We start from the raw sequence: 17,204 nt of genomic DNA on the forward strand, positions 1-17,204 counted from the left end.
CCCACTCGCCCAGCCACTCTCTCACTTTTTCTCTCCGAATCCCTCCTTCCCTCCTCTATCGCTGTCTTTCTTGCTCTTGTGCGTTTTGCAAAGGGGATGGGGAGGGGAGGAGTGTGCAGGTTTACATGTGTGGCAAGAGAGACGGGCGCTTTTGCATCTCCCTAAACATGCAACAAAACAACAATCATCCTACGGTCACCTCTCTCTCCCCCTGGACCCTGTTTGTGTGGACAAGAGGGAGACAATGGGAGAAAGTAATGGAGACAGGGACAAAGATAGACACGGGTTAACATCAGAATATGGTAAAAGAGAGAAATTAATGAATGACACACCATGTTACACAGAGAAATAATCCCAGTGTGCTGCTGCTTAGTGCTTACTCAGCATAACAACCACAACCCCTGCTGTCTTCCTTCCGCCATCTTGCATCCAGGCAGGAGGGGCTAAAAACAAACAAGCTCCTTAAACTGAAACAGGCAGCAGCCAGAAGCTTGCTCTGAGGCTCTCTGGCCGAACAGAGGACAACAAACCAGGGAGGAGAGCGCGAGAGAGAGAGAGAGCGCAAGAGAGAGAGAGTACAGGCCTGGAGCAAATTCTGTTGTTGCCATGGAAACAGGGTGATGGTGATGGGATGCTACTGGTGCTGAGGCTAGATCAATATAGGGATAATGCTAATGATAATGACACGGGGCTAGCTACAATACAATTGTTAAATATATTCTCTCAACTTTAGCTTCACGGCTACATTGAAGTTATCGTGTTTTCTTGAATAAGTAATGAGATCTTTACAGTGAAGTAGTCTTATGAGATGTGTGCTCTGCTGCTTAGATTATATTAGAATTTGTCAAACCTGAGAAAGGAATTTTAACAGAACTTGTTTTCTACACTTTTTCTGAGCTGGATGTAAATAAGCTTTTTTTTTTTTACTTCTATTAATGTAGTCCACATACAAACAGGTGCACATGGTCAAAAGATGTAGGCGGACAAGGTTGTGCATCTATTAAATGCTGAATAAATGCAGAATGGCTAAATGCAGAGTAACCATATTAACTGGTAACTTGGAAAATCATAATGTACCTAAAGTGCCTCCAAAGCACTGGAACGTTCAGCTACACTTCATTTAAAGCACAAGGAGGCCAAGGCTCGTGGTTGGGAAATCGTATTTTATACAAAGCTTATATGCGAGTCAAGTTTTATCACAGACAAGGCACACACTTGACATTTTCATATCTATCTACCTGCCATTTAATTCATGCAAAAGAAGTGCGATACTTTTTCTTATTCACTAACTGTTTAAATTATTAATCACACACACTACTCACAGCTGACTTAATGGTCAGAACAATTGTAATTTACAAATGAATAGACGGGACTGCAGACTTCAATGCCTTGTTTTCTAACTAGAGAGGAACGAGGAAATCCCAGGGATTGTCAAGTAGAATACAGTCTCATAAATCATCAACAGACTTTGCTGTACTCTTTACAGCTGATAACAAAAGACTGATGATAAGAAAAACAGCTTCTTTGTAATAGGTCAATCAAACAAAGTTGGGGAAGTAACTTTATCTCCATAAAATGGAATAACCATGACCGACATATTTATGGGCCCTTCATACAAAACCATGAGGTAAGCACGATGAGCCAGCTCAATAACGCCATATCAGACACCAGGCTAACACAAAGAGAGCAACTGGAGGGCAACCAACGCTGATGTAATACCATCCAGGTTATTCTTTAACTAACTGCATAACGTCACCTGTGGCCACGGCATCAAATAGACAGGTGTAAAGCTGGCTCTTAGTTTCATACAATGAGACAAGAGTTGTTTGTTTAGACTACAAACACTTACATCATCAGAGCATCTCTTGCCCTTTACTGTGTGAGTGTATATGTCATTTACACTTTAGAAAGCGGCCACAACAATGGAGGCTGCAGGTATTCAAGTGAGGCCTCAACACACAGGGCTGTTTGAGGATAACAGGGTTACCAATTTAAACATGTGGAGAATTAGAGATCTTGCTTGGGTACATGCGGATACGCCTTCCAAACACTGCCGGATCAGTCATTGCTTACGAGATAACATGTCTGCTGAGAGAATTTCCAACCTACTATCTGCAAGTTCCTGAAATAGTGTTTTAGGGGATTCCTATGGCAAATCAGACCATTAGGCCTTAAAATGAAGGAAAACAACTTTGAGGGTATTATAGGACTGTAACTAGAAAATGCATTGTTTTTTTGACGAATGAATGAATTGGTTTGTCAGCAAAATGTCTGTCTCAATTTCCTCAAATCTGACATGCTTTGATTTTGTATTTTTGCAACACATAAGACAAAGACAAGCCAGGTTTGGAGAAAAAGTTATAAAAGTTAATAAAATAGCAAAATAGCAAATTTGTTTCCAGCTCTCTTTGGGTGTTTCGATTGCCTGACTAGAATACAGTGGCTTACGTCACACTGGATATCTTCTTAAATGTTTTTAAACATAATTATCTATGGATATACATCTGGTTGATATTGATATGTTCAAGCAACTGAATGTAAATAATGAAAAGTTGTGCTATAGCCTACTGCTGTTACAGTGATCATGTAATTTAATTTGCTCTGGTGGAGCCGAAGCATCATCAAACTGTAAACAACACAACCAGGTATTACGACTTATGGTACCTTTTAGTAAAGAATGTCCCGTTTGAGCTGCTGCAAATTGCGGGGTCAAATAACAAACACTGGGTCTAACCCGGACTCTATCATAACAATAATTACGTCACGGATAATGATGAAAATAAAGCCAATGATGTCAAACATTAAATAGTCTACACTGTATGTCCTCTAGATAGTAGCCTTAGTAGCATACATAAAGAACGTTGCAAATATTTATTGAAAAAAACCAGCATGTGTTCAGATAGGCTATTGAGACAAATAAAGAGATGGGGCGCACAAAGAAATACACGGGACATTGTGGCCTGCTTGGTACAATGATGGATGGTGAGCTGCCCTATAATAAACCGACCTAGTTTAGAAATTATAATAGAGCACAATGCGGACAGAGGACATTGCTCTTTGAAACGTTGTACAATTTGGCTATTACTTGATTCTCAACTACAAATGTAGCCTTTAGGAAAAGCTTCGCTGCTCGTTTTGAGTGGGAAACCTGCCCCGTGTTGTTATGACGCGTGGATATGTCCGCATGCGAAAATGAAGCTCTCCATTAAGCGGACGGGCTGTGATGGATATTGCAGCAGCGTCTAAATTAAACAGAAAACGTGGGAAAACAACAACACGCATTTAACCTACCTGGCAATTGTCGGACGGAAGAATATCAGATGTTTGTCAAATTAACAGAATCGATAAAATCAGCCTGGACGGATTTAATTTCCATTATAAGCCGTGCACGCACATAGAGGGGGGAGTGCGCGCTGACGGACTCGCAGCAGCAGCGGGGTAAGGAGGGGGGAGCACGAGCGCAGATAGCGAGCCACCGCTGCTAACGTAAGCTAGCTTTGTGGGTAGCAACGCACTTGATAACATCTTATCTCGTTGCTAATAAACGACTATCAGACACACACGACACTCACCTCGGGCTCCACGCAGCTCCTGTGAGTCATTCAACTGTCCTCCATGTGTGAGACAGCCACGGTGTCTTCATGGAGCTGGCCGGTGTTTACCTGGCTGAGCGGCGGGGGGCAGTGCAGCTGACAGTCGGTGACAGCGCCAGGAACAAACGAGACATGAAGCGCCGTGGTAGCATACAAAAAGCTTCTTCAGCTGTTTAACGGGAGTTGGGCTCGTGGAGGGATAGATAGCTTTGCTAGGCTACGTTATAATGTGTTAGTGTGTGTTGGTGATGGGGGTAGGTGGGGGTTGTTACAGAAGGTGCACTTTAGCACTTTCTTGAACCAAAGAGATGAGGTCATGGTTCAGTAGGGGAGAGGGGGGGGGATATGAGGTTGACGTCACCTCTAGCCAATCAGCGCAGGCGGCTCAAGGGATGGGTGACGTCAGCGGGTTGATCTGTGGATTAAAGGGACAGTCCGGCTTTTTTAAAGGAGACGCACTCACGGAGAGTGCAGTCAAATTATAGCGTTATATTGTGCACTTTATGAATAGGCATGTAATTTCGTAATATTTGTTTACTAGAAGAGTTAGTATTGTGTTATTTATTTATTTCACCAAGATTGCTATGTACAATTATAGGCTACAATGGTATGCATTTTTGTTAACCCTTAATCAATTTTTGTTTAAACGTGCAGATCAGCCACTTTGTGATTAAAATAGATTTTAGTGTTAGAAGTGTTAAAGGTTAAAAACAATTAGAACCCAACTAGAACAATGCTGATGGAATACCTGTAGTAACGTGCAAGTTGAAGGTAATAAAGACAAAGCTAAACTATGTATGGTTTAATTTTTTTCTAAAAGGTGTCATGGTGTTGTGTATCAAACCATGAATAGGCTAGTTGAGCAGGTTAAATAATTATCTTTTTTCCTCCAATTATCATTTAGCCTTTAAAGTTATGTTTTATAGTTACTAATATTTGTTTTCCTTATATGGTAAATGTGGTCTTCATCAGAGTCTGGTGCACATGTTATTCTTAATTGAATTGCTCCTATAAACCTCTGAGCTGTATGAATGCATTTGCCCAGGTCTATATTCTGAGATAAACATACTGGCCCCTATAGATTCCATTATGTGTTTATTTTTTGCTGAAACGAACAAACTATAATCATACCAATCACATCTTCAAAAACTTAAAAAATATTGGCATCACTGTCCTCTTTAATTATTTAGCTTTTGCTTACAATGCCTAATTTAAGCTGTACATCAGTTCGAGGTGCAAACAGTATGAAATGTTAATGTTTCAATTATTCACGAAATAATAATTTAAGACAATAACACCTTTATTCTTTTATAGTAGCTTTTTGTAAACGATTGACTAGGAATTTGCTAGTTGTGACACATATTCAGACTCAAATCAACATTTCTGAAAACAATTCAAAGGTACACCCACACAGGTATATATTCCAATTAGTCTTTCTCATTAGACCTCTAATGAGGTGGAAGTTGGGTCAAAATACATTGTGACAAACAGGGTGTCACAAACTCAGTTTCTGTATGGCTTATAGAGAAAAGAACATTGATTTATCTACAACATTATTTCTAACCAATAAATAAAGCAGTTGCAGGCCTAATAAGTGGGTATTGGGTGAATTCAGCATCATTCTTTCTCTTTTGTCTGATGGCAAACCTTTGTTCTGTTGCACTGCCATGTAAACCTTAATTAGTAAGCAGATGAATGCAGGGTGAACATAGTTGGTGGAAGTATGTGCAATAACATTGTATATACTGCCATCTTGTGGTTTAGATATGTAACTGGACTATGTGGTGCAAGGGGATGTTTTTTTTTTCTGTTGCAGGAACAGTGAAGGTAATGTGAATGGACGTCACCTCTCCAGCACTGCATGAAGCCAACACAGCTGTGACATTCAAGTCCCAAAGGATCTCTGTTCTCTTTTCCACCATCTTTATTTTACATTTTTTAAATGTAGAGCTCTTGTTTGTTTCATTGCACACAGTAATTTTTTTGATGCTCTGGTTTTGAATAGAGGTCTGTTTGTGATAGAGAAATAGAATGTCAGAGAGACAACAACAAAGATTCATGAAAATCTACCTTTATTTGGATGCAAAAACTCACAACTTAAAGCGATACTGTAGCAGAGGAGAGGAATACTGATTGCTGGTTTGTTGTATGTCCATCTATTTTGTAATCCCCATTTTTGATCATCAGAAGAGGACCAGGTAAGCAATGTAAGCACTAAAAATAATTGGTTTTCAGTCAAGTATACACTGGACATTATCAGAGGATTATGTCAAAAGTCCCACAATAGATTCTCTTTTCATATCAACCTCAGTCCTGTTTTCCTGTAAAATGTAACTTTGGCAGTTTAATTTGCTATTTGATTTGATGTTTATAAATTGGTCCGAGCCCACACAGTTAATACTATCCTCTGATAATGTTCATGACCGTTGATCTGATGCATTGAGTCAAGAAATAAGTTGTTTGAGTGTGATTTTTGTTACATAGAAAACTTTCTTCACTGTTTTAGCTGCCTTACACATAGCAATTATTTCTCTTGTTGTCAACTGAGAGTGGCCTACAGTCACAGATGGAATCGAGTGGGGACTGCGTAAAAACTCAGTATGAGGTACAAAATCCCCAAGGAAAACAGTAAAAACATACACAGAAAGCAAAGCATATTAAAGCAAAGCCTAAAGGCATAAAGTAATAATACTGAAGATTATCTATTTTTTTCTGAACTGTAAGGTAACTTAGGTAGTTGTCACATTTTGCTCTGTCAAATCTCGCAATATAAATCAATGGTTTGATCCACAGTATGAGCTACATTCCATCATGGTGTAAACGGAAATATACACAAGGCATCTACTCGAAAGGATTGTATCAAAATGTTCTAAAAATATCTCTGGTCGTTTTCACAAAAGCAAACTGTATCAAAAGCATTGGCCGAGAGCAAGCAATATAATAGGCTTAAACCCTTATACACAACAAAAAGCAGGACAACCAATCACGTCGCTTTGATTGTGGACCTAGGGAGTCCCATACAGCACATGCAATCCATTAAACTCAACACAATCAATATACAATACGGGAAAGAAAAAAATATAACTTTTACAGCTGAAAATCAGAGACAACCTTAGTTGGTCTATTGTGCTTGATACAGATTAGGCTTGGCCTGTCTATACAACAATCATGGGCTTCTGACTTTACGGACGTGTTCAAGCTACTGTTGAAAGCAAAGGCATCACAGAGCATGTAACTCTGAGGGCGACAAGCTTCATGACATGGGCGTTTCCACAAATATTAGCTCTATGTGACCATCTGTCATCAATGTATGCTGCGATTTATATGGTGCGACTTTCTGCTTTCCCCTGTGTAATACTCCCTCGTTTCATTGGGCTTTTTGCATTGATTTTTCTGACGGTCCGATTCTATTTCTGGCCTCTGTCCCCTCAGTGTCGCTGGCTCTGTGGCGCCTCCGAGTGTATGTCTATGTGGCCTTAATGAAGGAGTTTTTTGTTGTAAACATCATGGGCCATGGGACTGCACAGGCAGCATGGTAAAAACTGTATACTGCACAGAAATCCTAATGAGTTCATTATTAACCTAATTGTTATACATTCCTATGTTCAATAACATTGCACATGCCTTTAATGAACACTTAGCACCATGCAACCTGAAGATGAGGTGACTCCTGAATGCATCAAAAGTTGAAACAGACCTTTTAATGATTTTTATTTTTATATATATATTTTTTACATCGAAAGAGAAAGTCAATGAGAAAAGATGCTATTTAACTTATATTTCATGTGTTTCACATTTATATAGTGTTTAATATAAGGCTGGCATTTGATACTTTCAGTATAGATTTAAACGATGCTGGCACTTTTACTGTAAGGGGCCCTTGTTGATGACAATAACTTTAGGAGTCTGAACTTGAATTTCCTCAATACATCAAACCAACACCGTTGCAGGTGATCTGATTATGCTTCTGCTCCAGTCTAACTTTTTGTTAACTGTACATACAGAATATGAAGGGGCTTTTTCTTTCAGTACTAAATAAGACCTTGATGACTGAGACTCATGTACAGTAACATGAATAAAAAAAAAGCCTCAGCAGTGCAAATGATATGATTTCAGAAGTGTGGGGCTTGGATTGTTTCGGGTCATGATTTGTAAGACTCTGCAGGATTTTTCGGATCGATGACACCAATGTGTCCGATCAGGATATTTATTTTATCTCAAATTCATTCTACCTCCCTATGTTGTTTTCCTCCTCAAATGACACACATTGAGCACAGATTTTATGGGAACTGTTCAGTCCGGTCTGAGCGAGCCTGTCTTGAGTGAGAAGAGATTAACATGGTTTGAGCTTTGTTAAAGGGTGACATTGGAGATGAAGGTCAGGTACAGTGGTGCATACCCCCTGGAGGCGGTACAGAGTACAGTGGTGTGTCTCGGTCTGGGTGTGGCTCCAGTGCTCACTCTCTACTCCTCAGCGCTGTGCGACAGCTGCTTCTCATACAGGCTGAGAACGTGATGCACAAACTGGTACTGCTCACCCGTCTGGATCATCCCGCCCCTGAGACACACACACACACACACACACACACACACACACACACACACACACACACACACACACACACACACACACACACACACACACACACACACACACACAATTCAGATGCTATGATGGTGACCACATTAAACATAATGCCTGCTTCGACATGAGCATGCAAGTGTTTTCATTGGAAAAGTGTGCCTACAATTATTTTGTGGTATCAAAACAATGTAATAAAATAAGAATGTAACCTGAGACTGTGCTGGCCATGTTTGTTTTGCTACAGAAAATCCTACATTGTTTGTTTTTACAAAGGGGTTAAGATTGATTTATTTCTTACTGTAGATCTTAGTTCAAACTGCAGTAATGTCTCACACAATGAATGAGCCTTCATATTTTCCTTTCGTCTATAATTTTTAAGTAAAAACAGGCACTGTTCCAGCAAAGAAGGAAGTATTCATCATATGACTTTGACTTGTCAACTTGTCATGTAACTTGTTTCACTAATATTAATGGCTGCATTGTTCTTACCGGGACACCTGAATGGAACGCCAATTAGTACCAATTAGTTACATCTGTGCTTTCCCTACTTTGACAAGTTAAAGTGTCTATTGTGAATAGAGAGATTTAAAGGTTCATATGTAATACACTGGTAGTCAAAAAGTCATGAGCGTGGATGAGGCCTAAGAATATATCACCTGTCCAGACGGAGCTGACAGGTGGTTCTCAGGATGTCAACCACACCCTCAGTCCTCAGCTGCTTGCACAGGATGGAGGTGGCAATGAAGCAGCCAGTTCGACCAATTCCAGCACTACGGACAAAATATGTTGGAGGGGTGGAGGGACGTAGGATGGATGGATGGAGAAGGAGAAAACGTGTGGATGGGTGTATTGATTAGCACTGATCCCACTAATTTGATTAATGTCAAATTCCCTCTGGGGAAATCAGACAGTGGAGGATTAGAAGAAGGCAATACTCTGTTCAGCCAATCTTCTTTATTTTTATACAACGAAAAAGGGTTCCTCTAATGAAAAAAGTAAAATGTTCCCCAAAGTGCATTTATTATAGGCCTATTGACTCAGAGCCTTCTGAACACATTTTAATGTGTTTTGCATGAGCTCCTAAATTGTCACATCACATCACAAACCAGCTACTTCAGTACCTGCAGTGGACAATTATAGGGCCTGTGGAGGGTGGGGCTTCTTCTCTTGCCCTTTCCACTTCCTGCACTAGTTCCAGAAGAGGTGGAGCCTTGTCTGGAGTCTTCTGATCAGGCCACGAGGTGTACCAGTACTGCTGCAGACTGCGCTCCTCATCCCCACACTGACACACACACACACACACAAAAAAAAAACTTTCAGGCATGAAATACGGATGTGACCATGTGACAAACTGATTTCTGATTGGCCTGTTGCTCTGCAGGCATGTATATTCAAATTGTTACCTTGGCGTTAGTTGCCAGGACAACAATGAACACAGAGCAACAGAGCAAGACCGCAAAAGAGTAAATAAAGTGCGAGGGCTATGAAAAAAAGAGCATACATTGTCTCCTCCTCCCTCGCCTATGCTATAACATAATCAAATCCATCAGCTGCTTCTTATTCCCTCAGCGTCCGTCTGACAATGGTCATTAATCCAACAGGATGAACCAGAGGAGTTGTATAAACAACAAGCTTTTAACTCAGAACATGGTTATATAATGATCCCCTGGTGCTTACTAATGAGATGCATGCTGCATTTACTAAATTATCCTGTTTGGCTTGCTAAGTGCCAATGCCAACATGACCCTAAATTAAATACCAAGCACCCATCATAAACACATGAATGCGACTGAAAAACAAAGCTACATCAGGGACGCTAAGTAATCCACCACTCAACACACATCTGTAGTGAGCCAGTACACATCGTGACAGTCTGATTCACTTTGCCAAAAAGAAAACTTTGGTGGTGTTTGCTTGGTATGTTGAGACCCCAGTATCACAATCTTTTGTGGAGGCAAGTCTATACTAGTGCTAAATTACTTAAATTTTTTTATCCCGTGCGCTTATATGAATCTTGCGATCAGATGTGTGGATCCAATCAGTCACCTGAAAAAAGAATGTCAACACTCTCAGCCTGTTGTAAACAGATATACTGCAGGTTATAGCAAACATTAAGTTTTCTTTTTGTCAGATGTTGAAATAAAACAGATTTGCATAATGCATGGAACACACTTTCTGTGTTTGGTAGAGGTTGCAGTCAAAATTGTTCATATAATAATGTGGATTTTGAAATAATTCAACAACCGCTGGAGGGATTGCTATGAATTATTTTTTTCAGACATTCATGGTCCTTTGAGGATAAATCCTAAAGGCTTCATTGATCTCTTGATATTTCCTCTAGAACCACAAGGGGACTCTTTTTTTTAAGCCAGGAAGGTCTCAATGGCGTACAGGATCTCTTCTTCCTTGGAGTCCTGTACACATCACTGTAAAGAGACATTGTCTCCCTCAAGATGAATTGTAAAACATTTTCATCTTCAGTCACCAGTCATCATGGATTAATTTTTACAAAACTCCCAAATATAAATATTCAAATACCTGCAAAAGGAATTACAATCCCATCAACCTAGCCGTAGTTTGTGTTTACTGCTAATTAGCTAACCTGTTAAAATGTGAATATTGTAAAAAAAAAAAACTGCATTTAACATGTTAATAGCCTCAAAGAGCTGATAGTGTGGCTTCAGACCCAGTTTTGTTTTAGTATAGAAGTGTTAATGCTGTGAGTATCATAAAATCAATGCCATGCATCTCCATTGTATTCATACATTCTGATCTGCATAGCTGTATGCTGAGAAGTGATCCTTCAAAGTGTTGCATCAAGTTATGTTGTGTGTGCACTGTTTTCACCCTTCAACAGTAAACACTTTTTTCTTTGTCTTACCTTCAAAGTAAACACCCTCAGACTGTAGTCGTCCTCCTGGGTTACCGTGACAATGGTGATCTCAATACCCTCATGGGTTACAGTGTCCTCGGGCCAGTACTCTGCACATTTCTGCAGTACACAACCAACACTCAAGGGGATATTCTATACATTCTATTATCAACATATATTTCCATTTACCCATCATCATCATCATCATCATCATCATCATCATCATCATCATCATCATCATCATCATCATCACAACCACACATTTCTCCACAGTGACCTCGTTCTTCTCCTCCAGGTTTGTGATCATCACTATGATTGGACATCTCTCCTGCCACACCATCCTCCAGAAGTCCCCCACTGTGTTCACTGTGGGACCCTGGGTGGCAATGTATGCACGCTCCTCATCCCCATAACCCTGCGCACAACAGACACATACAAGCATGCCCGCACGCACACACACACGCACACACGCACACACACACACACACACACACACACACACACACACACACACACACACATTGACTGTGAGGAGGAGACACTGAAAAGGGTATTTAAACAGAGGAGCCAACAGTAGCTAGCAACATGCCAGTTTACAGAGCCTAGGCTATGTATTACTGAAACACTTGTTTTCCTGTCAGCGCGCACACAGTACATACGTAAGTAACAGATTGTGAGGGGATATTCCCTAAATCTGACAAAAAAAAACATGACAACAAGCATCCTCCTGAATCCACATTCAAGCAATATTTTGCTTATACAGTAGATGCTCATATTGTTTCACTTACTTTGAGATAATTCGCATTGATGTAAGTAGCGAGGAAATCATCTTCATCCTGGGACTTCAAAATCACTCTGCTGTGCGTGTCTGGAGGTGGACAGTATGACATTATCATGAGAAACAGTGAACAAATGGGTTGTAATTCAAAGAGAAGACAGCAGAAGAAGATGGGAAATATTCATGCACACATACTATATTACATCTTTCAGCTCAGTTTTACAGGATTACATTGTAGGTGTGGGTTTTTATTATGTGCTGTGTCTCAATATGAGTCTCAATATTCTGGTGCAAAGATGACCTTTGACAAACACGCCTGAGCTAAAAAGTTGATAAGCATGTGCAGCACAAACAACATTTGTTTTATTTAATTTTAGTAGTTCTGACTGACGTTGGAACAGCTTCACTCACTGGGCAAAATGGTTTTGTAGCGGTTCTTTCTCACCAGCCCTGGGTAGTTGTACTCTTTAGGGTCCACAAAGTTCATGGGAGTTTCCTGCCGATGGACACAGAACAATGGGTGCAACAACAATCAGTCCTTGCAGAAATGGAGGGGAAGCCTTACCTTCTACATGGCAAAAAAAACGTAAGAACCCCCGATATTAAAACATCCATTGCCCTTCTACACTAAACTGTTGTTGTCTGATTGTACGTTATTCAATTTTTTTTATTGCCAACTTAATGTATGATCACATCCCTCTGCCTCGCAGACACTGGAATCCTCTGTGGGGTTTTCATATGTAAATATGACTGTATCTATCCTTCCCTTCGCCCACTAACAGACTGTGGAAATGCTTACGGGTGTGTGCAGAGCTTCGCTGGGTGTGTGTGTGGGTGTGTGCATTTGTTCCTGTGTCTCTGTGTGTGTCTCAGTGTACGTCTTTTCCGGTGAGCCTCTGTTCATCCCCGTAAATCTAAAGCATGTAGGTGGGTGAGCTGCTGTTGCTGCCCTCACATAGAACTCTGCCTGTAGGCTCTGGTCATCCATTGCCCGTGTGTGTAGCATGGCAGGGGTCAGAGAGTGGGTTCCCTGCCGGAGGTACTCCTGGGCTGTCTGGTCTCTGGGGGAGAGCTGGCCTCCGTAGCCATAGGGCTCAGTGCAGCCCGGTGTACACATGTCCAAGGTCAAGGACACATTGGAGCCTCTCCTGCAGGGTGATACATGTTGAGTCAGACAAATGCATATATACGTGAAGGGGGTGTTTAGCCATCTTCTATGTGCAAACATGGATACGAGTGGATCCCGATACAGACAACAGTAAACCAGACAATTCTGGCCCTTCAATTTCTGTCGTCTGCCAGCACCAGTTTTGTGCTTTTAGCTGAAATTGTAATAAGTAGTTTATTTCAATTTTAGAAAATTGGTAATATTCTTCTAAGATGTTCACTAAATTTCAGTCAGGATAATGCAGAAATCCAACAATTGAACAATTTGCCTGAAGCACACATTGCTGTATTTTGCAGTGTGTTATGTGAAAGAATGGGAAAAGAGCTCTTGTATTTTGCTAAATGTGGTCGTTGAATACATTTTGCGTGAAAGGAATGAAACATGCACAACAGTTTGGACCAGATGGACTTCTGTATCGCTGAGTTCTGTATCGCTTTAAGTTTTAAACATGCCATTTCAGTTGTGACCAATGCTTGAAAGCGATAAAAAAACTGTAAACGTAAACAAACATGAAAACCTTCTGTCCCCCAACTGCTCTTATTTTTCCCCAAAAAATACTTTCCCTACAATGCCACCCTTCTGCCGCCCACTCTAACCTTTCCTGAAGCCCCACTGGTGTCATGAGGAGGGTGGCTGCGTCTCCCTCCGTCCTGGTGTCAGTGCCCATGTCAAAGATGGGCGTCTGGGGCACTGGCTCCATGTCCAGCAGGTCCTCCTGAGCGTCTGTCCACTCTGACAGGGTGAAGGACGGCTGGCGGCTCACGGACTGACGGCGGTCGCCTAGGTCCCGCGACACTGTTCCCGACAACGACCACAAGCCGGTCCTGTCACGCCACTTACACACCATGTGGACCACCTGGACAGAGGGTAACGATGGAGGATGGAGGCAGTGAACGCTAGGGCTAGTGCCATATCATATAGGCTACCATCCACAATAATACAGGTGTACATTTTTAAAGATGCTCCGAGGAACTTTCAGTTTGTGTTAACTTTGTGTGCCCCCTCTGGACAAAAGCCATAGTGATTTTACTTAGCCAGCTGTAGTTTCTGGGTGAGCTTCCCATGACAAAGGTATTAAGATAAATCATATAAAAATAGCATTCTTTCCACGGATAGTACATTGGCGCTGAGCATTCACCAAATAAAAAAGTTTCACACCTTATCTAGCCGTTAGCACACCAGGATCTCGTAATTACGACATCACATCAGTATCTCGTAATTACGAGAAAAGATCTCGTAATTACGAGATAAGGATCGCCCTCTCATTCATCAGTAACGTGGCTGGCTGGCTGCAGGACGGCAACGATGATGCTTTCCGATGTTATCAATTTTTATTTCCTGCTCGGATTGAGGCATTAGGAAATATTGATGTTTCTTAAAAGTGAGGAGGGCATTACTATGAGGAGTAGCTATGTCAACATTGTGCAGACATGCAGTCATTGGGACTGTTCAGGAGAAAAGCCCAGTCAAACCTCAGCACCTGATCATGGGCGTAAACAGTAGCCTAAAGTGTGTCCCTCAGTTCACGGTGCGATCGCTGATTAATGAATGAACACTAAAACATCTTTAAAATAATTGTATTAGATGATTATGGGGCCCATTGTAGTCTGGAAACAAAGGCAATTGCCTACCTTTGCCCAATGGCTAAGTTCACCTCTGCACACTAAACACACACACACACACACACACACACACACACACACACACACACACACGCACACACACACCCACGCACACACATTAGCCTAAAGGGGCTACGTTTGGCACGACATCGGAACCTCGACCACTAAATTGCTAAATCAACATTCAGGCCATTATTCTCATATCCTGGTCATGAATTGTGTGTAAAAAATAGATGAAAGTGTGTTTAGAAAAGGAATAAAAGACGATAACGTCGAATAGCGTCATCTTTGCCGTCCTGCAGCCAGCCAGCCACGTTATTGATGAATGAGAGGGCGATCCTTGTCTCGTAATTACGAGATCTTTACATCAGTATCTCGTAATTACGAGATCCTGGTGTGCTAACGGCTAGATAAGATGTGAAAAAAAAATTATTTGGTGAATGCTCAGCAGGATGACCACAGGATGGTCTCGTTTGCTGTTAAATGTAATTTATGATCATCAGAGGAAAAATGACACTGTTTCAGAAATATAAAAAAGTTCCTCGTAGCACCTTTAACATGCTAAAAAAAGTGTCATATCGCAATACCAGGGTAGCAACTCCACCTACAATATTTTCTACTGGTGCAAACAATGTCTTGCTGGGTGAAAGTAATATGGAAAATTAAACACAAAACACAATAACACAGTTTCATGTTAAACTGCAGCGGTTCCTTCATACAGTATACTAGGCTTTCACGCTATGATGTTGCTGCTGCTCCCACCATGTGGCAGTAGACACATCAAAATAGGTAGGCTGTCATTAATGACAGTTACTGTAGCTAGTTAGTTGGAAAAGAAGCAATGGAATATGCCCTTAATTTTGTTTGCACTAATAAATTCTCCCTGCAAGCCGCATCACCGATACATTGTTGTTAATCTTTTTTCGTTATCGTCATAAATATAGTTATTGCAAATTTCCTTGAAAAATTATGATAGGCCTATCAATTAGAATTTATATCGCCCACCCCTAGTGTATGAAATTTTTTTCAAATGTGTTTCCATTTATCAGTCAATAAACAAACCAGTCTAGCAACAAACTAGCTATTCTGTAACATGAATACATAAAAAATCCAGTCCAGTGAGGTACTTTCAAAGACTGTAGTGTTCCCTGATGCTGAATTAATAGAAATCTCATATTCACCGAAAAAATCACATGCATTTCAAATGTGGTATTAAAACCACTTTGGGTATGATTTGAATGCATTTACCATGATGACACATATGGCCAACCCAATGCCAGCAGTTCCATGGACAATCCAGTTGTGCTCTTTTGTTTTTCCCAACTCCTGCATTAACACCATAGACTGGCCAGTGCAGAGAGAAAAAGACAGGGGAAGAGGCAGTTAGTTTTTTTTTTTGCAGTTTCCATGCAAAACTAACAGCTCCAGGTCAGATACAGGACTGACACTTACATCCATTCCAAATATGGGGAGGCAGGGTAAGATGAAGCTAAGGTAGAAGTCGATGACCTGCAGGGCTTTGTAGATGGAAGAGAGGGGTCCATTTCCTTCCACTACGAAAAACACCCAGTACCCCTGGGAGGAGAGAAGGCGGGAAGGCAGGTTGTTGCTGTGCATGGTCCAGTCATTCATGCTATGGTAATCATGCAGGGCTCTGACTGCTATCAGGTGAAAAGGAAACAGGGAAGAAAAGAAGATGGCCTACACAGGCATACAAAATATGTAAATTTGACCACGTGCAGTGTAGTGTAATAATCTTTTTTAATTTATTTTTTTAATTTTGTTTGTTTACATATGGTCGCAATGCACCTGTCCTTTTATTATTTAAATGAAACAAGTTAACAGAGAGAGAGAGATATGAGTAGGGATCGAATACTAAAGAGGTGTCCAATTTGAGTCCCCAAATGTTGCTGGAGAAACGTGCACGGTCTTTTCAAGCACTTCAAAGAACATGGCAATGTACTGAAGCTTACGAGAAGAAAGTATCTTTGTGGAGAAAGAAGGGTCTAGTGCTCCAGTGGCATATTGCTGCAATTACACTACTGTGGAATTTTTCACAGTTTGCCTATACATGTGAAGATTTGTTCCAGGTTTGGAGCTGAATTATTCACCTACCGTGACTTGGGAGACGACAAACAATGCAACCCAGCAGTGGATCTCAATCACCAGCGAGTACACCTTGTGCATAAACACCTTCTCTCCCTGCGGGCTCTGGCCCCCCGTGGGCCCATCTTTGCATTGTGGGAGTCCGTCTTTCTTGAGGGCTCCGTCGCCTATCTTCTCTTTAGTCTTTGTGGGCTCATCCAGCCAGACGGGGTCCTCGTCGGGCCTCAGAAAGATGGAGTCCTCGGTGTGGGAACGGGTCGAGCTGCTCAGCCGGCGGGTCATGGTCTCCCTGTTGAATGAGGCTCAACTGTGTTAAAGGTTTTTGACATCATCTCTCCCTGCAATCACGAGGCTTTTAGAACTCAGTAAAAGTAAAAACAATTTTTTTTTTGTTTGTTGTTTTTAAATAATACAAATTTATTATGATTTATCTTATCATTACATTGTCTTGTTGAGTGATCACATTTCCATTCTCAATGT

The 17,204-nt window shown here is 41.1% G+C and overlaps 2 protein-coding genes across 2 annotated transcripts in view; both read right to left on the reverse strand.

Moving 5' to 3' along the window:
- Window positions 1-3,815, reverse strand: part of dusp8a (dual specificity phosphatase 8a) — a 44,632-nt gene extending 40,817 nt beyond the window's left edge. The window contains exon 1 of the mRNA XM_080027587.1: window positions 3,573-3,815. The gene's annotated coding sequence lies outside the window, so the exon portion shown is untranslated. The remainder of the gene's footprint in view (window positions 1-3,572) is intronic.
- Window positions 3,816-8,057: 4,242 nt separating this feature from the next.
- On the reverse strand, window positions 8,058-17,006 carry ptpn5 (protein tyrosine phosphatase non-receptor type 5; the record flags this gene model as incomplete). Its single annotated transcript, XM_080027292.1, has 12 exons — window positions 8,058-8,151; window positions 8,835-8,948; window positions 9,300-9,460; window positions 11,060-11,170; window positions 11,328-11,465; window positions 11,839-11,918; window positions 12,240-12,324; window positions 12,784-12,976; window positions 13,593-13,852; window positions 15,867-15,962; window positions 16,071-16,193; window positions 16,734-17,006. 12 exons carry the CDS (start codon window positions 17,004-17,006, stop codon window positions 8,058-8,060), a joined length of 1,728 nt encoding a protein of 575 aa, XP_079883418.1.
- Window positions 17,007-17,204: the final 198 nt, after the last annotated feature.

Source organism: Ammodytes marinus, assembly GCF_949987685.1.
Source record: "Ammodytes marinus genome assembly, chromosome: 5".
Taxonomy (NCBI): domain Eukaryota; kingdom Metazoa; phylum Chordata; class Actinopteri; order Uranoscopiformes; family Ammodytidae; genus Ammodytes; species Ammodytes marinus.